Raw genomic sequence first — 17,404 nt, 5'->3', positions numbered from 1 at the left:
CGCTAATTGCGAATCAGAAATCGGCAGTGAAGACGATGAAGGATGTCTGTCATTCTCATCAGACTATGGCCCCCATTTCCTAAAGGGTTTTATCACCAAAACGAGTGATAAATGTCACAGTGTATGATAAATGGTGCTCCAGCCAATCAGCTACCAACTGTCATTTTTCTAACAGTTGGGAGCTGATTGGCTGGAGCACCATTTATCATACACAGTGAAATGTATCAATCATTTTGGTGATAAAACTCGTTAGTATATGGGGGCCTATATACCAAATATATGCAAAATGTGATTTTGTCATAAATGTACAAAGTTTTCTAATGAATGCTTTTTATATTAAGATTTTGTATAGATTAGTTTATAGGTAACAATTTGCCCCAACCCTGTAACAATTTACCCCCATCGGGGGCAGATTGTTATGATTATTTTTGTTCTGAAAAACATGTTTTTCATTGTTAATAATAATTATTGGATGTAACTTACACCCAATATAAATAGAAGAAAGAATATGGTTTTGTTTGTACATTTTTCTGTTTGATTCCAAATCATCTAATTAATAGGCATCGGGCTGAGGTCCATACACTCTGCAATTTCTGAACAATACAAAACAATGGGACTGACACAGGAAATGCAGTACATGCTATATTGGGAGCTGATCCGATGGGTTTGAGGCTGGCTGTTGCACCCTGGTGCTGCGTACACACTATACAATTATTGGCCCTATCCGACAGATTTAGCCATGTTGGGCCTAGAAATGTATAGTACGGTATATACCCAGCTTTATTCCTGCCTCCCCCTTATTCCACACATTAACTGATGTCTTAATGGCCCGTGCTTCTTTGCTGTCTACCAGTAGCGGATTCTACCTAGGGACTGCAGGTCTGCAGCCCCCCCAGTAAAAATCCGCCACTGCGAGTCCCTAGAGAGCTCCGGTCCACCTGGCTCTAGCACCCCCCACTCACCGGGCTGGCGCGATCATCACTAGCAGGGCAGGCACAGCACAGCAGGGAGCAGGAGACAGCATGTGTTGACAGTGTAGTGGCTTCCTATTGGAAGCCCTACCTGCTAATCTCACACAGGGCTAGCAGTCTCAGGGGGAAAAACTCCTTTCTGTGTGGGACTGCCAGTCCGGAGTGTGAAACCACAGTAAGAGCTTCCAGTAGGAAGCCCACATTGTGCTAATCACTGGCTGTAATTTGATTTTTTCTTTATTTAATTCCTTTTCTTCCATGAGTATTCTGGCACATCACAGTGACAGGCTTTTTTCAGAGCCCCTCTCCCTGAATGTACATCCCGGCACTATGATCGCATCTTGCAATTCGATTATGGGCAGTACTGGAATGCCCAGTGCGATCATTAATAAATGGAGACAATTGTGTCACACCCCTAGTGGTTATATGTGCCTTGTTACATTAGTCAGTGGAGGAATTGTGATGATTAAGCAATAAGCAGAGGTGTTATTATGCAGGAGAAACACCCAAACCCTGAATTACCTGAGTGACACACAGCACACTTCTTACATTATGTAAATATATAACACATCACAGGGAAGGGCTCCTATTGTAGTCACTGTCCCTGCATGTGTAATTTGTTATATTCAGGTGAAACATAATTTCTTATTGCAGCAATTACCTCCCAGAAACGCCAACTGAAATTGCCTCTCTCTGTGTCCAAATTAACTCTGCGTCCCCCGGTGGCAACTCAGATAAATGCGCAGCGTGACTCAGGTGTATGCGCAGTGCGACTCAGGTGTATGCGCAGTGCGACTCAGGTGTATGCGCAGTGCGACTCAGATGTATGCGCAGTGCGACTCAGGTGTATGCGCTGTGCGACTCAGGTGTATGCGCTGTGCGACTCAAGGGTAAATGCAGAGCGACTCAGGTGTATGCGCAGTGTGACTCAGGTGTATGCGCAGAGCGACTCAGGTGTATGCGCAGAGCGACTCAGGTGTATGCGCAGTACGACTCAGGTGTATGCGCAGAGCAACTCAGGTGTATGCGCAGTACGACTCAAGGGTAAATGCAGAGCAACTCAGTTGAATGCGCAGTGTGACATTAACACTGCATCACCTCTAAATCAGGCTCACAGTGTGAAAACGGGGTGTGCATCACTAGGGCTACAATAAAAAGGTACACAATGTTTAGGTAAACAATACAAGTTAGACAGGCAATAGGTCGACAGAGTCTGAAAGTCAACACAGTAAAGGTCGACTAATTAGAACAGTGGTGGCTAACTTTGACACTCCAGATGTTGTGTAACTACATATCCCAGCATGCCTTGCCACAGTTTTAGCATGCCCTAATAGCAAAATGGTAGCAGTGCATGCTGGGATATGTAGTTCCACAACATCTGGAGTGTCAAGGTTAGCCACCAAGGAATTAGAAGGTCGACCGGGTCATTAGGACACAGAAATGGTCGACACATTTTTTTTTAACCCTCCCCTTGGTGCCTAACCCTCCCTCCTGGTGCCTAACCATCGGGGTAGGAGCCTGACCCTAACCATCCCTTCCAGTGCCTAACCCTAACCGTCGGGATAAGTGCCTAACCCTAATCGAAACATGTCGACCTAATGACCCTGTCGACTTTCAGTCCTGTTGACCTTCTTACTAGTCGACCTTTCATGAATAGACTCCCTCTATGTCTTCATGGTATCCGGTCTTTAGGTCTACAATAAAAAGGTAGACAATGTTTAGGTAGCCATTACAAGTCAACAGGTTCTGAAGGTTCTCGGGCCCTCCAGCTGCAGTGGAACTACACATCCCAGATAAAAATACAAACTTCATATTTATGTGCTTTTATAATTAACATTTATATATAAATGTTAAATATAATCGCACATAAATATAAATGTAAACAGGCTAGTATAAAACTTGTATACACGTGTCAATCAATTTAGGCAGGTTTAACATGCTCTAGAGCAGTGGTGTCAAACTCAGGCCCTTCAGCTTTCGTGGGACAACATATCCCAGCATGCCCTGCCATAGTTTTAGCATGCCCTAACAGCAAAACTGTGGCACTGCACGCTGGGATGTGTAGTTCCACTGCAGCTGGAGGGCCCGAGTTTGACACAACTGCTCTAGAGTGACTTACCTGTCGGCAGTCAGCGGAAAGCAGGCATAGAGACTGGGCAGACTTACAAGCTGCTGCAGGGACTTATGGGAAAATTTCCCTCTGTCCCTGCAGCTTTTGGGATATTGAAGTATTTTCTTCATATAATGCCATTCTGAGATGGCGTTATATAAAGTAAATATTTTTTGAGTGAGTTAACACTTTTTGCTTTGCTGAATAGCAAAAAGCGTTAAAGCACTGTAGAGCTCAATGGCTGATCCCTATAGTGCGGTACTCTGCAAGATGGGAATTAATGAAGATAATTACATTATCTTCTCCATTAATCCATTGGTGAATGTGGGATGTACATAAAAAATACGGAAATCATAGTTTCCGTATTTTTTTATATAAAAAAATCATTGCTGAATAGACCCAACAAAATCCATCTGTAAAACTGACTTACCTTCATCTCTGAGCATGCCCTATATCAGTTTGGCAGCAGCAGGTGGAGGCTTGCCAGCAGGGCCGTAACTAGGGTGGTGCGACCAGTGCTATGGCACGGGGCACCGCAGGACAAGGGGCTCTGTTTGAACCTGTCAATTTTCTATTTATTATCATTCTCACTTGTAGCTTTTATCCCCAGCATCTTCTGGCAGTATGTAGTCGGGATGCCAACGGTCTAAATGCCGACAGTCAGCATCCCGACTGTCTAATCCCGGCAAGGGTTTAATGACAGGCGTTGAAATCCTGACGCCTGTCATTTTACCTACTCCGGGAGCCCAGCGCCCGGCATCCCAATTGAAGGTAAGCCGGGCGCGGACAGATGCGGGGGGGGGGAGGGTTACGTTAGGGGCTCCCGGGGTGGACTTAGGGTTAGGCACTTCCCCGGGAGGGTTAGGCTAGGGGAAGGGAGGGTTAAGGTTAGGCAACCCCGGGGAGACTTAGGGTTAGGCTGCGGGGAAGGGTGGGTTAGGTTTAGGCACTTAGAGGGGGGTTAGGGTTAGGCACCCCTAAGGGAGGGTTAGGGTTAGAGGGGTAAGAAAGGTTAGCGATACTTACCTGAATTTACGATCGAGATTTTCACCCTTGCCGGGCTGCCGCTGTCGGCAGTGGCCGGCGGGGAATCATACTGATTCCCCTCTGGCCTCCCCTATGTCTTCCCTGGCCCTTCCCCATGAGGCCATGCCCATTTGTACGGTTCGTTATGTCCCTATTTGAAATATAGGGGGGGGCACCAATGCTCTTTCTGGCATATGCACCAAAAAGTCTAGTTACGGCTCTGCTTGCCAGGCTGTCTGTTGCTCATCCCTGTTAGAAGCAGACTATTTAGAAAAAAAAATTGCATGTTTATATTCCTATTAGAAGACAAGAGAAAAGTTTACAATAATTTGCTATTCATCTTATTACCCATCGGGGATGTCACCTTCCAATAACATTTGTGCATTTCCCTATTCAGGGCTAACAACAAGAAGCTTATTACAAAGTAAATCGATAACTATACACAACATGCTAAATAATGCTTTATATTACACATCTGCACGCCACACACTACAGATCCAGAGATGAATAACAGAGTGTATTATAATAACTTACAGATGAGAACATTTTCTGAGAGTTGAAATGAACATAACAATATGCTAATTCTAACCCCAATTTCCTGAACATAAAACACTAGTTTATTGTTTGAGGCGGAGCTGTCGGCATATTCTAGACCTAGACGGTCACGGTGTGGTCTCTGCATAAGATACAAATGTCATAACCTATTTGTAGCAATTTTGATATACTAGTTATAGGACACATCCCAGATCCTCCTCTGTTCCCTCCTGCTTTGGGTAATAGGAGGAATGAATAAGGAGCCTCCAGACGCGCACACAGCTTCTAGTTATGCAGCAGCTCCAGCACTTTGCGCCGGTGGCTGTGCTGCTGCTCTGCTCTCAGCTGTGCGCACTATGCGCCTCCTTCCAGATCACCGTTCTGCACACTAATGATGTCCATGCTCGCGTAGAGCAAACCAATAGGGAGTCTGGCAAGTGTGGCAGTCCTAAGGAGGACTGCTATGGAGGGGTGTCCAGGAGGCTTACCAAGATCAAGGAGATCCGTGCCAGCCATAGCAATGTACTGTTACTGGACGGGGGAGACCAGTACCAAGGAACTATGTGGTTCAATGTCTACAAAGGAGAGGAGGCGGCGTACTTCATGAACTACTTACAGTACGATGCGATGGTGAGTGGCCGCCTAATTACTGCTCCTTATACACTATGTGGCGAAGTGTTTAATAAGTCTGCCACTGATTGCTAATTCTTTCTTATGCGGTAACCAATCTGTTACTTTGATAGTGCCTATATAGCCTCTGCAGCATAGGGTGTTAGTATGATGGCATCCAGCATTCAGGAGAGGAGCTCATACTTTGTGTATAGCTAAAGCTCTGCAACCCTTACAAACTACAAGGTCTTACAAACTATTACATACAGTACACTATCTAGTTATCTAATACATCCCAAATGTAACCATTTATATAAAATCTTCATTATTGTGCATATGATGGTTTCATAGATTTGATGTTCATAGATTCACTTATCTCAGATTCCTCTAAGTGTAAGAGCTTGTTTTGCTGGCTTCTGTCACATACACAGAGCAATAACCGTGTCAAGGGGAGGGCATGTACAGCAAATGCAGCTTCGCCAACATGTGTTGGCTAATTTGTACCATCTTTTCCATGTGCATCATGTGTTTTCAATTGGAATTTCCTCGTAATAGACATCTCTCACTGTGGGGTCTATTTAGCAAGAGTGACGATGTTGCCCAGATTATTATCGATCAACATCGCTACGAGTTTTTATCAATTCTGATCATTTATGGCAGCTATTCAGCAATATTTTGTGCAGGGACAGGAGGCAATTGGGAAGCCGACTGCCTAAATACCGGCAGCCGGCTTCCCGACTGACATTTCCCGGCAAGGGTGAACTGCCGGGCGTCTAGATGTAGACGCCCGCATTTCCCCGACGCCGGGAGACCGGCGCCCGGCATCCCGATCGTAGGGATGCCGGGCGCTGTGAGCGGACAGCCGCGGGGGGGAGGGTTAGGTTTAGGGCTCCCGGGGGGGACTTAGGGTTAGGCACCCCCCCGGGAGGGTTAGGGTTAGGCAGCGGGGAAGGGGGTGGTTAGGGTTAGGCACTTGGGGGGGAAGTTAGGGTTAGGCACCCCTAAGGAGGGTTAGGGTTAGGGGGGTTAGGTTAGTAAATACTTACCTATCCACGATCGGGATTTTCAGCGCTGTCGGCCTTCCGCTGCGTTGCACTCTGCTACTGTCGGGCTGCCGCAGACGGGAATCGAACCGCCGGCCATGTGGCCGGCGGTATTTCATACCAATTCTGCAGGGACATGGGTTGCGGTAACACGCTGTCCCTGTGATGTTACAGAAGACATTATTTTCGGGATTCCGAAAACAATCCCTTCTGTTTGTTCTTCTGCGCATGCTCAGTCATGTGTTCGGGAATAGTCTCCGTCCCTGCTTGAGGTGACTGCGGAGGGGTAAGTACATCTCCAGCCTGTCCAAATTGATTGACATGTGTATACAGGCTTTATACTAGCCTGTATACATGTATATTTATATGCTTTTATATTTATCATTTATATATAAATGTCAAATATAATCGCACATAAATATACATGTATACAGGCTAGTATAAAGCCTGTATACAATACACATGTCAATCACTTTCAGCAGGTTTAACATGCTTCAGTTAGACTTACCTGTTGACGGTCACCGGAAAGCAGGCATGGAGACTGGGCGGACTTATAAGATGCTGCAGGGACTTATGGGAAATATTCCCTCTGTTCCTGCAGTTTTCAGGATATTTTAGTATTTTCTTCATATAATGCCATTCTGACATGGCGTTATAAAGGAAATATTTTTCGAGTGATTTAACACTTTTTGCTTTGCTGAATAGCAAAAAGCGTTAAAGCACTGTAGAGATCAATGGCTGATCCCTATAGTGCGGTACTCTGCGAGATGGGAATTAGTGGAGAAGATAATTGCGGTATCTTCTCCATTATTCCATTGCTGAGTATGAGATTTGCATAAAAAATACGGAGCTGAATAGATTCCCGTGTGACTGATTTATCATTTCCCGCAGTTTATATGCTGTGTGGATATGATATCGCCTACATTCACATAGTGAAATAACTAAAAAGCTCTTAGATAGGGCTCCAATAAGATCCTGTCACGGCTAAAAGCTGGAAGGAGAGTGATACAGAGCCGGATTTAGACCTCATGGAACCCTAGGCATGATACAATGGTGCCCCCACCACCACCACTACTTTTTTTTTTTAAAGTACACTATAGGATTTATTTTTTATGGTAGGTGGGGAGTGGACAGGACTGCCTTATGTACTAATATTATCATGATCATCATAATGTATATTACGATATATTTGTAATATAAGGCAGTCCTGTCAACCCCCCAGACCCCACCTACCATAAAAAATAAATCCTACATAATTCAATCTATGTTAAAGAGTAATTGAGAATATTACGTTATATGTAGTACAATTGTACTAAAGTATTCTTTGCAAAATCCATTGGAAAGAGAATGTACTTTTACACTAAACATCTTATTTGCCCAAACCCCAACTGGCAGAACAAAGTCACAACACCTGTTACTCTTTTCTACAAAACAACCCAACTGTACTGATCGGGATGCAGTCAGGATGCCGACGGTCGAAATGCCGACCGCCGGCTTCCCGACTATCTAATCCCGGCAGGGGTCTAATGACAGGAGTCGAAATCCCAACGGCTGTCAATTTACCGTTTGAAGGTAAGCCGGGCGGCGGGCGTGGACAGCGGCTCCCGTGGGGGACTTAGGGTTATGCACCCCCCTGGGAGTGTTAGGTTTAGGCTAGGGGAAGGGGGAGTTAGGGTTAGGCACCCCCCCAGGAGACTTACAGGGGGGTTAGGGTTGGACACTTGAGGAGAAGGTTAGGGTTAGACACCCCTAAGGGAGGGTTAGGGTGGGGGGGGGTTAGGTTAGTAATAGTTATTATACTTACCTGTCGGGATCTTCACTGCCGGTATTCCATACCGATCAACAAAATCAAGAGCTTAAAGGTGCTTATGCCTAAATTACATTCACTTGCACTTAGCACCAACCTTGACTTGCAGCCCACAATTATTAACTCTTTAATTTAAACCAGATTGCACAACATAAAATAACATATTTCAATCTATATTAAAGCATAATTGAGAATATTACATTATAGAGTAATGTTTACACAGTACCCTACCTGCCTGGCTGCTGTGCTTCACTGTGAGCCTGATCCTCACTCAGACTCTGCAGCTCTATCTCTGTCTGTCCTTTGGCTCCTTGCTGGGAGCTGTCTGTGCTGAGGCGGGCTGGAGTTGGATGGGGCTGGGTGATGGCTGCGGAAGATGACCCTCCTCCCCTCCTATGTACACTCTGTGACAGACAGTGCGCCGCAGCAGGGCTCTTGGAGTGTGGGCGGGTCTGCGTGACGTCATCTCCTCTGGGAGAGTTTTGATCTGCTGGATTTTTGGGGGCAAAAGGGCCCTTGGGGCCCACCAGGCCCTAAGAGCGCGCCTAAGTTGCCTTTTGGGAAATCTGGCCCTGGAGTAGCTTATACTCTGCTTCCGGGTTCAGGTCTACCATGCATGCACGGCTGTCAGCCTGTGCATGCATCATCAGTGACAGAAAGAATATGTGATGGAGTAGCTCATAGGCTACTATAGGCTAACACCATCGGCTGGAGCCAAGTGGAGCTTAATAAGTCCAACAGCATAGCAGCCCCTATAGAAACCTATGGGGGATTCTTTGCAGTCAGAAATGGAGGGGCGGCGATCTGCCGTGGACCCTCCCCAAAATCCGTGGATAGCTTAATATTTACAGGTACCTCCTAGAAATGTGTATTTTTGAGGGATATCCCATAAATGTATTTTAATAAATATTTCCCTGTGTGACTTCTAAATGATGGTCCAATGACAAGGGTCTGAGGTCTGAGGGAATAGACCAACATCTGTGCCCTCCAGAGTAAGTGGTTCTACACGAGGGACTATGACTGAAGATGTACATCCTGAACATGGTTAAGATTGCCAGTTATTTACAAATGGGTACTTATGCCCGCTGCTCACCTGATGCAGTCATACATAGTAAGGGTGTGGGTACATGAGTAGTCATCATGTGTTTCTTCTTGCTCTGAGCTACTATATATTTAGTTATTGTTTTCATTTTGGAATTAATTATTTGCTGAAAGTTTTTTTTCCTTTGCCACCCCCACTTTACTAGGATTGAGAAAGTACTGCTGCAATATATCTTAAATAGGTTTCTCCATGGGAGCGCTTGAGAACGGAATCCAGTCATGTGACCGGCGGGCGCACGGCCGCCGGTCACAATCCCGACTGTAGAATGCCGGCTGTGGATTATTGATAGGCGTTGAAATACCGACGCCTATCATAATCCCGACGTCGGAATCCAGAACGACGCAGGACCGAATAAGGTAAGTACGGTCCTCATAGTCGCTGGGGGGTGGAGAGTTATGTTTAGGACACCCAGGGGGGATTTAGGGTTAGGCACCCCCGGGGGAAGGTTAGGGTTAGGCACTAAGGGTCTAGGTTAGTGTTAGGCACCCCTAAAGGAGGGTTAGGGTTAAGGGGGGAGAGGGGAGGGTTAGGTAGTTTACTCACCTCCGTCGGGATCTCCACTGTTCGGCCTGCCGGCATCGGGATTTCGATGGTCATTCATACCGATTCCCTTGAGAACATCAGTGATGGTTATCATAATTGTAATAACTACTTTTTCTTTAATAAGTACATAATACCCCTATCTCTGGCAAAAACAACAGATTTTGTAACAGAAAGTTTTCATAAATAAATAGTCTCCATAAGCTTAATAATTATTTCAATAGCAGTTTGGAACAAACATGGAATGGTAAGCCCCCCTTGAAAATGACTGAATTTTATGTAATATAAATAAATATCTTCTTTTAATTGCTACCCCCAAACCTCCTCTTAATGTAATATATCTTATAATCTGTTTTCCTCTAAGACATAAGCTGGATATACACTTGTTGATATATCATTTGTTCGATCGACAAATGATATATCGCTGGTGCATCAGCAGGTTTGTACACGCAATAAGTTTGTGAACAATGTAGTTCACAGACATATCAAGTCAGCTCTGCAGTACAGCCGATATTTCGTACAGATATATTGGTATGTCTGGCTGTGTGCCCGGGCTACCCCTTCTGCTGCCCATACACTAGCTGCAGGAACCACGAACACTGACATCACAACTGGGCGGGAAAATGTAAAGGCCCACACAGTTGTGATGTCAGTTCAGACATATCGAATGGGCAATTGGTAAATGTGTGTGCATCTTACAAATCAGATGATTGAATGGCGAATCGGTCTGCTGACCGATCCATCATTTAAGTGACTACCCAGCAATAGGGGCTGGTTCAGATAGGAGAATTTTTTGCATCTTCACCTTGAGTAACATTTTCCCAGGCCAAGAAGTTGCAGATGCATTACAAAACTATTCAATTGCAAAACCTGTGGAACAAAAACAGGTAAAAAATAAGCATGATTTTCCTTTTTAGATTGCAAACTCTAGTTGGTGAAAAATATTTTAAAATATTTATTTTAATCTAAAAAGGTCTAAAAATTAAACCAGAACATCATGTCAACCCCACTTGAAAAGCAAAAAAATTTCGAAAATATTTTTTTTTCTTAATCTAGAGCAAAATGAAGGTCAAACATAATGAATGAGTTTTTGCAGTTACTTCCTCTTTAAAGCAGATTGAGATGTGTTTAATGTGGCCAGCAGGGGCAATTCAAGGGGTGGGGTGGCAAGGCCAGCGCGTCTAGTCTGCCCGCTGCCGCCATATAAATCTGGACTGTGCTTACTCTTCCCGGAATGCCGGGTATGATGACGTCACGCATGGCTTTCTGGGAGAAGTGCGTAGTGGTGAAAGAGATAGGAGCAGCCACAGCACACCTCGGCGTTTGGCGTGCTCCCTTACTGCAGCCTCAACCGCCACACACTGAATTGAAGACACTCACTGTGGGCCCCCGGTGCCTTGTCTGTCACTGTGGGGGAGAATTATTTAAATTATTTAAATTGTGCCATGAAAGCAGCTCGGAGGGAGATAATTCTACCTATTTATAGATATATGTAGATATATATATATATATATATATAATTCCAATGAGACTAACAGCACACGCCTAATCGGTAAGTTCAAGAGTGCCAGGCACATAAAGTATTAGCATGAAGAAAAAAGCCAGCACATCCAGGATAAACAAAATAGAAAAAGTTATTTATCCACATATAAATGCATTAGTATATATGCAGTGCATCCAATTTAAAGTGCATATTCAAAAGAAGGCATGTAGCAACCAGGTGTAAAACATGCATAAAGCCAGAGGGTACTCATCCATGGTAGCATGAACCTGGTTCCATAAATAACAGTGACGCTCGACAGCAGCCGTTTCGGTGGTATCCAAGCACCTTAGTCATGAGCATACCGTATACTGCCCTCACACCAGCTATATACCCATATGTCAATCACATAACAAGACTCACCTGTTCACGCACCTGCCATACATCACACATCGCCGTGTAAGGGCGGAAGTGACGTCATCAGGTAGGGCGGAAGTGACGCTCCACACAGAGCATCATCCGACAGCTGTAACCAGAGCAACAATAAAGACGGAAAGGACATTCCGTCCTGAGAACCAAAAAGACTACATTACACAAGGTGCTAAGTACGCACAAAATGGAAATGACATCCCGCTCCGCTTAAGGGTATCATGACAACCATAATATGCACACGAAGTAGGTAAACCTTATACCCCTCATCAAAAAACAGTATATTAACCCATAAGACTAGCATACAAAAGTCACGCAATGATGATGTACTTCTACTATATGTCAATGGTACAGCTGTGCTCAGGTGATCTGCGGTGTAACGAACATATGGGTACACACATGTGTCAACAAACAATTTATACAAAAAAAGAACCAGAACAAAGGAATAAAGACAGACATAAATAAACATATGTAAATCCAGATACAAAAACTATGAGACCACCGTCAATTATTATAGAAAGCAACTGAGTGAAAGTCCTTCATTAAGTCCGTTTGGCACTACCGTATTTAGACGACTGATCCAGAAACATTCCCTTTGCAATAAAAGCTTATTCCGATCCCCACCTCTCCTAAGAGGAGGTATATGGTCGATGGGGAAAAAAAATTCTCTTAAGGTATGTTTGCATAAGGAAAAATGTCGTGCCACCAGAGGTGTATTACAATCAATCGTATGCATAGCCTTCTTGATGGAGGATCGATGTAAAGCAATCCTTTCTTTAAGTAACCTGATAGTTTTGCCCACATATAACAACTGGCATGGACACTTAATCAAGTAAATGACAAAAGGACTGTCACAATTTAAATGATGTTTAATCTCAAACTCGACATTGTTGACAGGGTTGATGAAATGTGTCCTCACAAGCAAGAACTGGCAATTGACACAGCAGTGACATTTAAATGCTCCATTTCTACATCGCAGCCATGTGCTAGACTTGTTATTTCCAATGTCCGATTTTGCTAATATATCTTTGACGTTACTGCTTCTCTTATAGCAGAACAATGGCTTTTCTGCACATATCTCAAATATGCTTGGATGCAATTGAATATGTGGATACAAAAACCATATGATTCATAGAAGTCTCACTGTTCTTATTAATTAAGGCTTGTTCCTGTGTCATTGACAAACATTGTGTAATAGCATCTTGAATTTCTGCTGTGGGATAACATCTGTCAATAAATTTATTGCCCATGTCTCTTAGCGCATCAGGTAATTCAGTCCCATCAGTAATATTCCGTACAACCCTCAGAAGTTGTGACAAAGGTAAATCACGTTTAAGTGGGGTGGGATGAAAGCTATCAGCTGATAGCAAAGTATTCTTATCAGTCATCTTTCTGTATAGTCTGGTGGATAAGGCATCACCAGATCTATACACACAAACGTCCAAATAATTAACGGTGGTCTTGCTAAAGGATATAGTAAATCTGATCATGGTTTCAAGTGCGTTCAAATAATCAATAAACTCAGTCAAAAGTCTCTCTCCCCCAATCCAGATCACAAAAAGGTTGTCTATATAACAAACGTATATAACTAGCGAAAACAGAATGAGCCATAATGTGGTGTTTTTCATACATGTGCATGAATATATTGGTATATGATGGGGCCACATTTGACCCCATCGCAGTGCCCCTTAATTGTAAATAAAACGAGTTCTCAAACAAAAAATAATTTTTGCGCAAAACAATCTCCAATAGGAGAAGCAAAAATTCAACATTAGGCCCATTGTAATCAGGACTGGAGAAGATCAGACGCCTTACTGCATATTCGAGACACCATTTTGAAACACTGGCACATCATCCAGTCTGATGACACCATTGGTCAGATATGTGCAGACAAGCAAAATCTGACATTGGAAATACCAAGTCTAGCACATGGCTGCGGTGTAGAAATGGAGCATTTAAATGTCACGGCTGTGTCAATTGCCAGTTCTTGCTTGTGGGGACACATTTCATCAACCCTGACAACAATGTCGAGTTTGAGATTAAACATCATTGAAATTGTGACAGTCGTTTTGTCATTTACTTGATTAAGTCTCCATGCCAGTTGCTATATGTTTGCAAAACTATCAGGTTACTTAAAGAAAGGATTGCTTTACATCGATCCTCCATCAAGAAGGCTATGCATACGATTGATTGTAATACACCTCTGGTGGCACAACATTTTTCCTTATGCAAACATACCTTAAGAGAATTCTGTTTTTTCCCTATCGACCATATACCTCCTCTTAGGAGAGGTGGGGTTCGGATTAAGCTTTTATTGCAAAGGGAATGTTTCTGGATCAGTCGTCTAAATACGGTAGTGCCAAACGGACTTAATGAAGGACTTTCACTCAGTTGCTTTCTATAATAATTGACGGTGGTCTCATAGTTTTTGTATCTGGATTTACATATGTTTATTTATGTCTGTCTTTATTCCTTTGTTCTGGTTATTTTTTTGTATAAATTGTTTGTTGACACGTGTGTACCCATATGTTCGTTACACCGCAGATCACCTGAGCACAGCTGTACCATTGACTTATAATAGAAGTACATCATCATTGCGTGACTTTTGTATGCTAGTCTTATGGGTTAATATACTGTTTTTTGATGAGGGGTATAAGGTTTACCTACTTCGTGTGCATATTATGGTTGTCATGACACCCTTAAGCGGAGCGGGATGTCATTTCCATTTTGTGCGTACTTAGCACCTTGTGTAATGTAGTCTTTTTGGTTCTCAGGACAGAATGTCCTTTCCGTCTTTATTGTTGCTCTGGTTACAGCTGTCGGATGATGCTCTGTGCAGAGTGTCACTTCCGCCCTACCTGATGACGTCACTTCCGCCCTTACACGGCGATGTGTGATGTATGGCAGGTGCGTGAACAGGTGAGTCTTGTTATGTGATTGACATATGGGTATATAGCTGGTGTGAGGGCAGTATACGGTATGCTCATGACTAAGGTGCTTGGATACCACCGAAATGGCTGCTGTCGAGCGTCACTGTTATTTATGGAACCAGGTTCATGCTACCATGGATGAGTACCCTCTGGCTTTATGCATGTTTTACACCTGGTTGCTATATACCTTCTTTTGATTATGCACTTTAAATTGGATGCACTGCATATATACTAATGCATTTATATGTGGATAAATAACTTTTTCTATTTTGATTATCCTGGATGTGCTGGCTCTTTATATATATATATATATATATATAATATATATGTGTGTGTGTGTACAAGCTGGGAAGCACTCCCTTAATAGGAAGGGTAAACACCGGGTGCCCTCCTGAGTAACCCGCGACTATGGGTACAGTATACAGTCCACAAACAGGCGGCACTCCACTCAGTAAAGACTCCTCACATGGATGTCAATCAACATTTCGAGGGTGCTTTATTCCTGATGACGAGGGAATAAAGCACCCTCGAAACGTTGATTGACATCCGTGTGAGGAGTCTTTATTGAGTGGAGTGCCGCCTGTTTGTGGAATATATATATATATATATATATATATATAATATATATTTTACACACTAGAAGTGCCCACCCTTCGTTCCGAGTAATTTAATTTTATTCACTAATAAGCAGACAGCACCCCGGGCGCTTCCGTTCACTCCCCGCATGTCCGCTCCTTTGTGCATGGTCTGATGTTCCCAGCAAAGTTTCCTAGGTAGGTTTCGGATACAGAAGTCACCCTGGAAATGCTGGGCAGGCAGATCCGTGAGGTGGCGATGTGCCCGGTGCTCACCCCCAAACCAGCAGATGGGGAATCGGCAGCAAGTGTGGCAGCCCTGGGGACCCATGCTCAGAGGGAGGAAAGGATGGAGTATACGGGTGGGGGCTGGGTGGATGCAACCCCAGCAGCGGTCTGTATACATCCAGATGGAAGTGGCTGATGGGGGGCACAGATTATTATCATTTATATGGCACCACAAGTGTTTCGCATTGCCTTACAATGTACATAAACAAATAAGTGACCAGTGACTTACAGTACAATACAGTACAATGCAATGCAGGAAAAGGACATGGATAATATACATTGCTACATTAGCGACCATAACACCCACATAAGCAGCAGACAAGGGCTGGCTGGCAACTTTTAGCCTGGGGGGCAAGTACAAGACAGTGGCCCTGATTTACTGATAATCACTCCACTCCGTAAACATTCGGCATTGCGTACAACTATGAATCAGGCCCTCTGCTAATACTCTTATGCAGGTCTCCAGTAGTGCCCCCAGTAGTAATCCCCCCTATGCATTGCTCCCAGTAGTGGTCCCCCCTTTGTAGTGCCCCTTCTGCCCCCAGTAGTAAGTCCCTTATATAGTGCCCCCAGTAGTAGTCCCCCCTATGCAGTGCCCCCAGCAGTGGTACCCCCATGCAGTGCCCCTTATATAGTTTCCCTAGTAGTAGTTCCTACCCCCCATGCAGTGCCAATAGTGGTACCCATTATGCAGTGCCCTTTAAATAGTGGCCCCAGTTGTAGTCCCTCCCTAGGCAGTACCCCTAGTATTGGCCTTTATATAGAGCCCCCAGTAGTGGTCCCTCTATGCAGTGCCCCCAGTGGTAGTTCCCTCTATGCAGTGCCCCCAGTGGTAGCCCCCCTCTATGCAGTGCCCCTAGTAGTAGTCCCCCCCCTTGTAGTGCCCCCAGTGGAGGCCCCACCCATGCAGTGCCCCTAGTAGTAGTCCCCCAATGCAGTGCCCCTAGTAGTAGTCCCCCAATGCAGTGCCCCTAGTAGATGTCCCCAAATGCAGTGCCCCTAGTAGTTGCCCCCCCTTGTAGTGCCCCTAGTGGTAGTCCCCCCCCTTGTAGTCCTCCAGGAGTAGTCCCCCCTTGTAGTGACCCCAGTAGTAGTCCCCCCCCCTTGTAGTTCCCCCTAGTAGTAGCCCCCCCCCTTGTAATGCCCCCAGTAGTGGTCCCCCCCCTTGTAGTGCCCCCCGTAGTGGTCCCCCCCTTATAGTGCCCCTAATAGTAGTCCCCCCCTTGTAGTCCCCCTAGAAGTGAGTACCCCCTGTAGTGCCCCACCCACCCACAGCAGGCAGACACACGTAATAAAATAAATTAAAAAATAAACACTTACCTGAATCCCTGCTCCCGCCGCCGCCCTCCGCTCCTCCATCCGTCCTCCCAGGCCGGGCCGCTCTGCATTATGGGAGAGACTTCATGACGTCTCTCCCATTACCCACTGCAGGAGCCGGAAGATGGAGCGGCTTCTGCAGTGGGCGCAGCAGCAGCCAATGAGAGTCTGACAGACTCTCATTGGTTGCTAATAAAAACAAACACACAGCTGCCGGCACCGGAGAAGTAAGGAGAAGTACAAGAGGGTAGAGGGCCCTGCTTGTAAGAGCTTACATTCTAATATTCATACATACAATCATAAAGCAAAGTCCTGTACCTTTGACTGCTCGGTCCACCCGGTGATGACGGAAGTCGGGCATGCCCTTTCTCTGCAGCACTGTCACGATCAAGTGAACATTTTCTCACAATTTATAAATAAATGTTATATTAAAAGCACATAAATATAAATGTATGTAGACTAATATAATGCCTGTGTACACATTTCAATCAATTTAGACAGTGTTGACAGGCTGGAGTTGGACGGAGATTATTCGTAAGCGCATGACTGAGCATGCGCAAAAGAAAAATCGGAAGGTTTTGTTTTCGGATTCCTGAAAACAATGCCTTCTGCAACATCGCAGGCACAGGGTGTTAACGCAAAC

The 17,404-nt window shown here is 44.7% G+C and overlaps 1 protein-coding gene across 1 annotated transcript in view; it reads left to right on the top strand.

Annotated features, from left to right (window-relative positions):
- Nucleotides 1-4,809: 4,809 nt before the first annotated feature.
- NT5E (5'-nucleotidase ecto) overlaps nucleotides 4,810-17,404 on the top strand; it is a 120,819-nt gene continuing 108,224 nt past the window's right edge. The window contains exon 1 of the mRNA XM_088470749.1: nucleotides 4,810-5,271. Coding sequence (XP_088326875.1) covers nucleotides 4,933-5,271 — 339 coding nt within the window. The 5' untranslated portion in view covers nucleotides 4,810-4,932. The remainder of the gene's footprint in view (nucleotides 5,272-17,404) is intronic.

This window comes from Taudactylus pleione, unplaced genomic scaffold (assembly GCF_031769625.1).
Source record: "Taudactylus pleione unplaced genomic scaffold, aTauple2 ptg000015l, whole genome shotgun sequence".
Taxonomy (NCBI): domain Eukaryota; kingdom Metazoa; phylum Chordata; class Amphibia; order Anura; family Myobatrachidae; genus Taudactylus; species Taudactylus pleione.
Note: the sequence above shows the minus strand (reverse complement) of the source record. Positions and strands in the feature narration are given on the sequence as shown.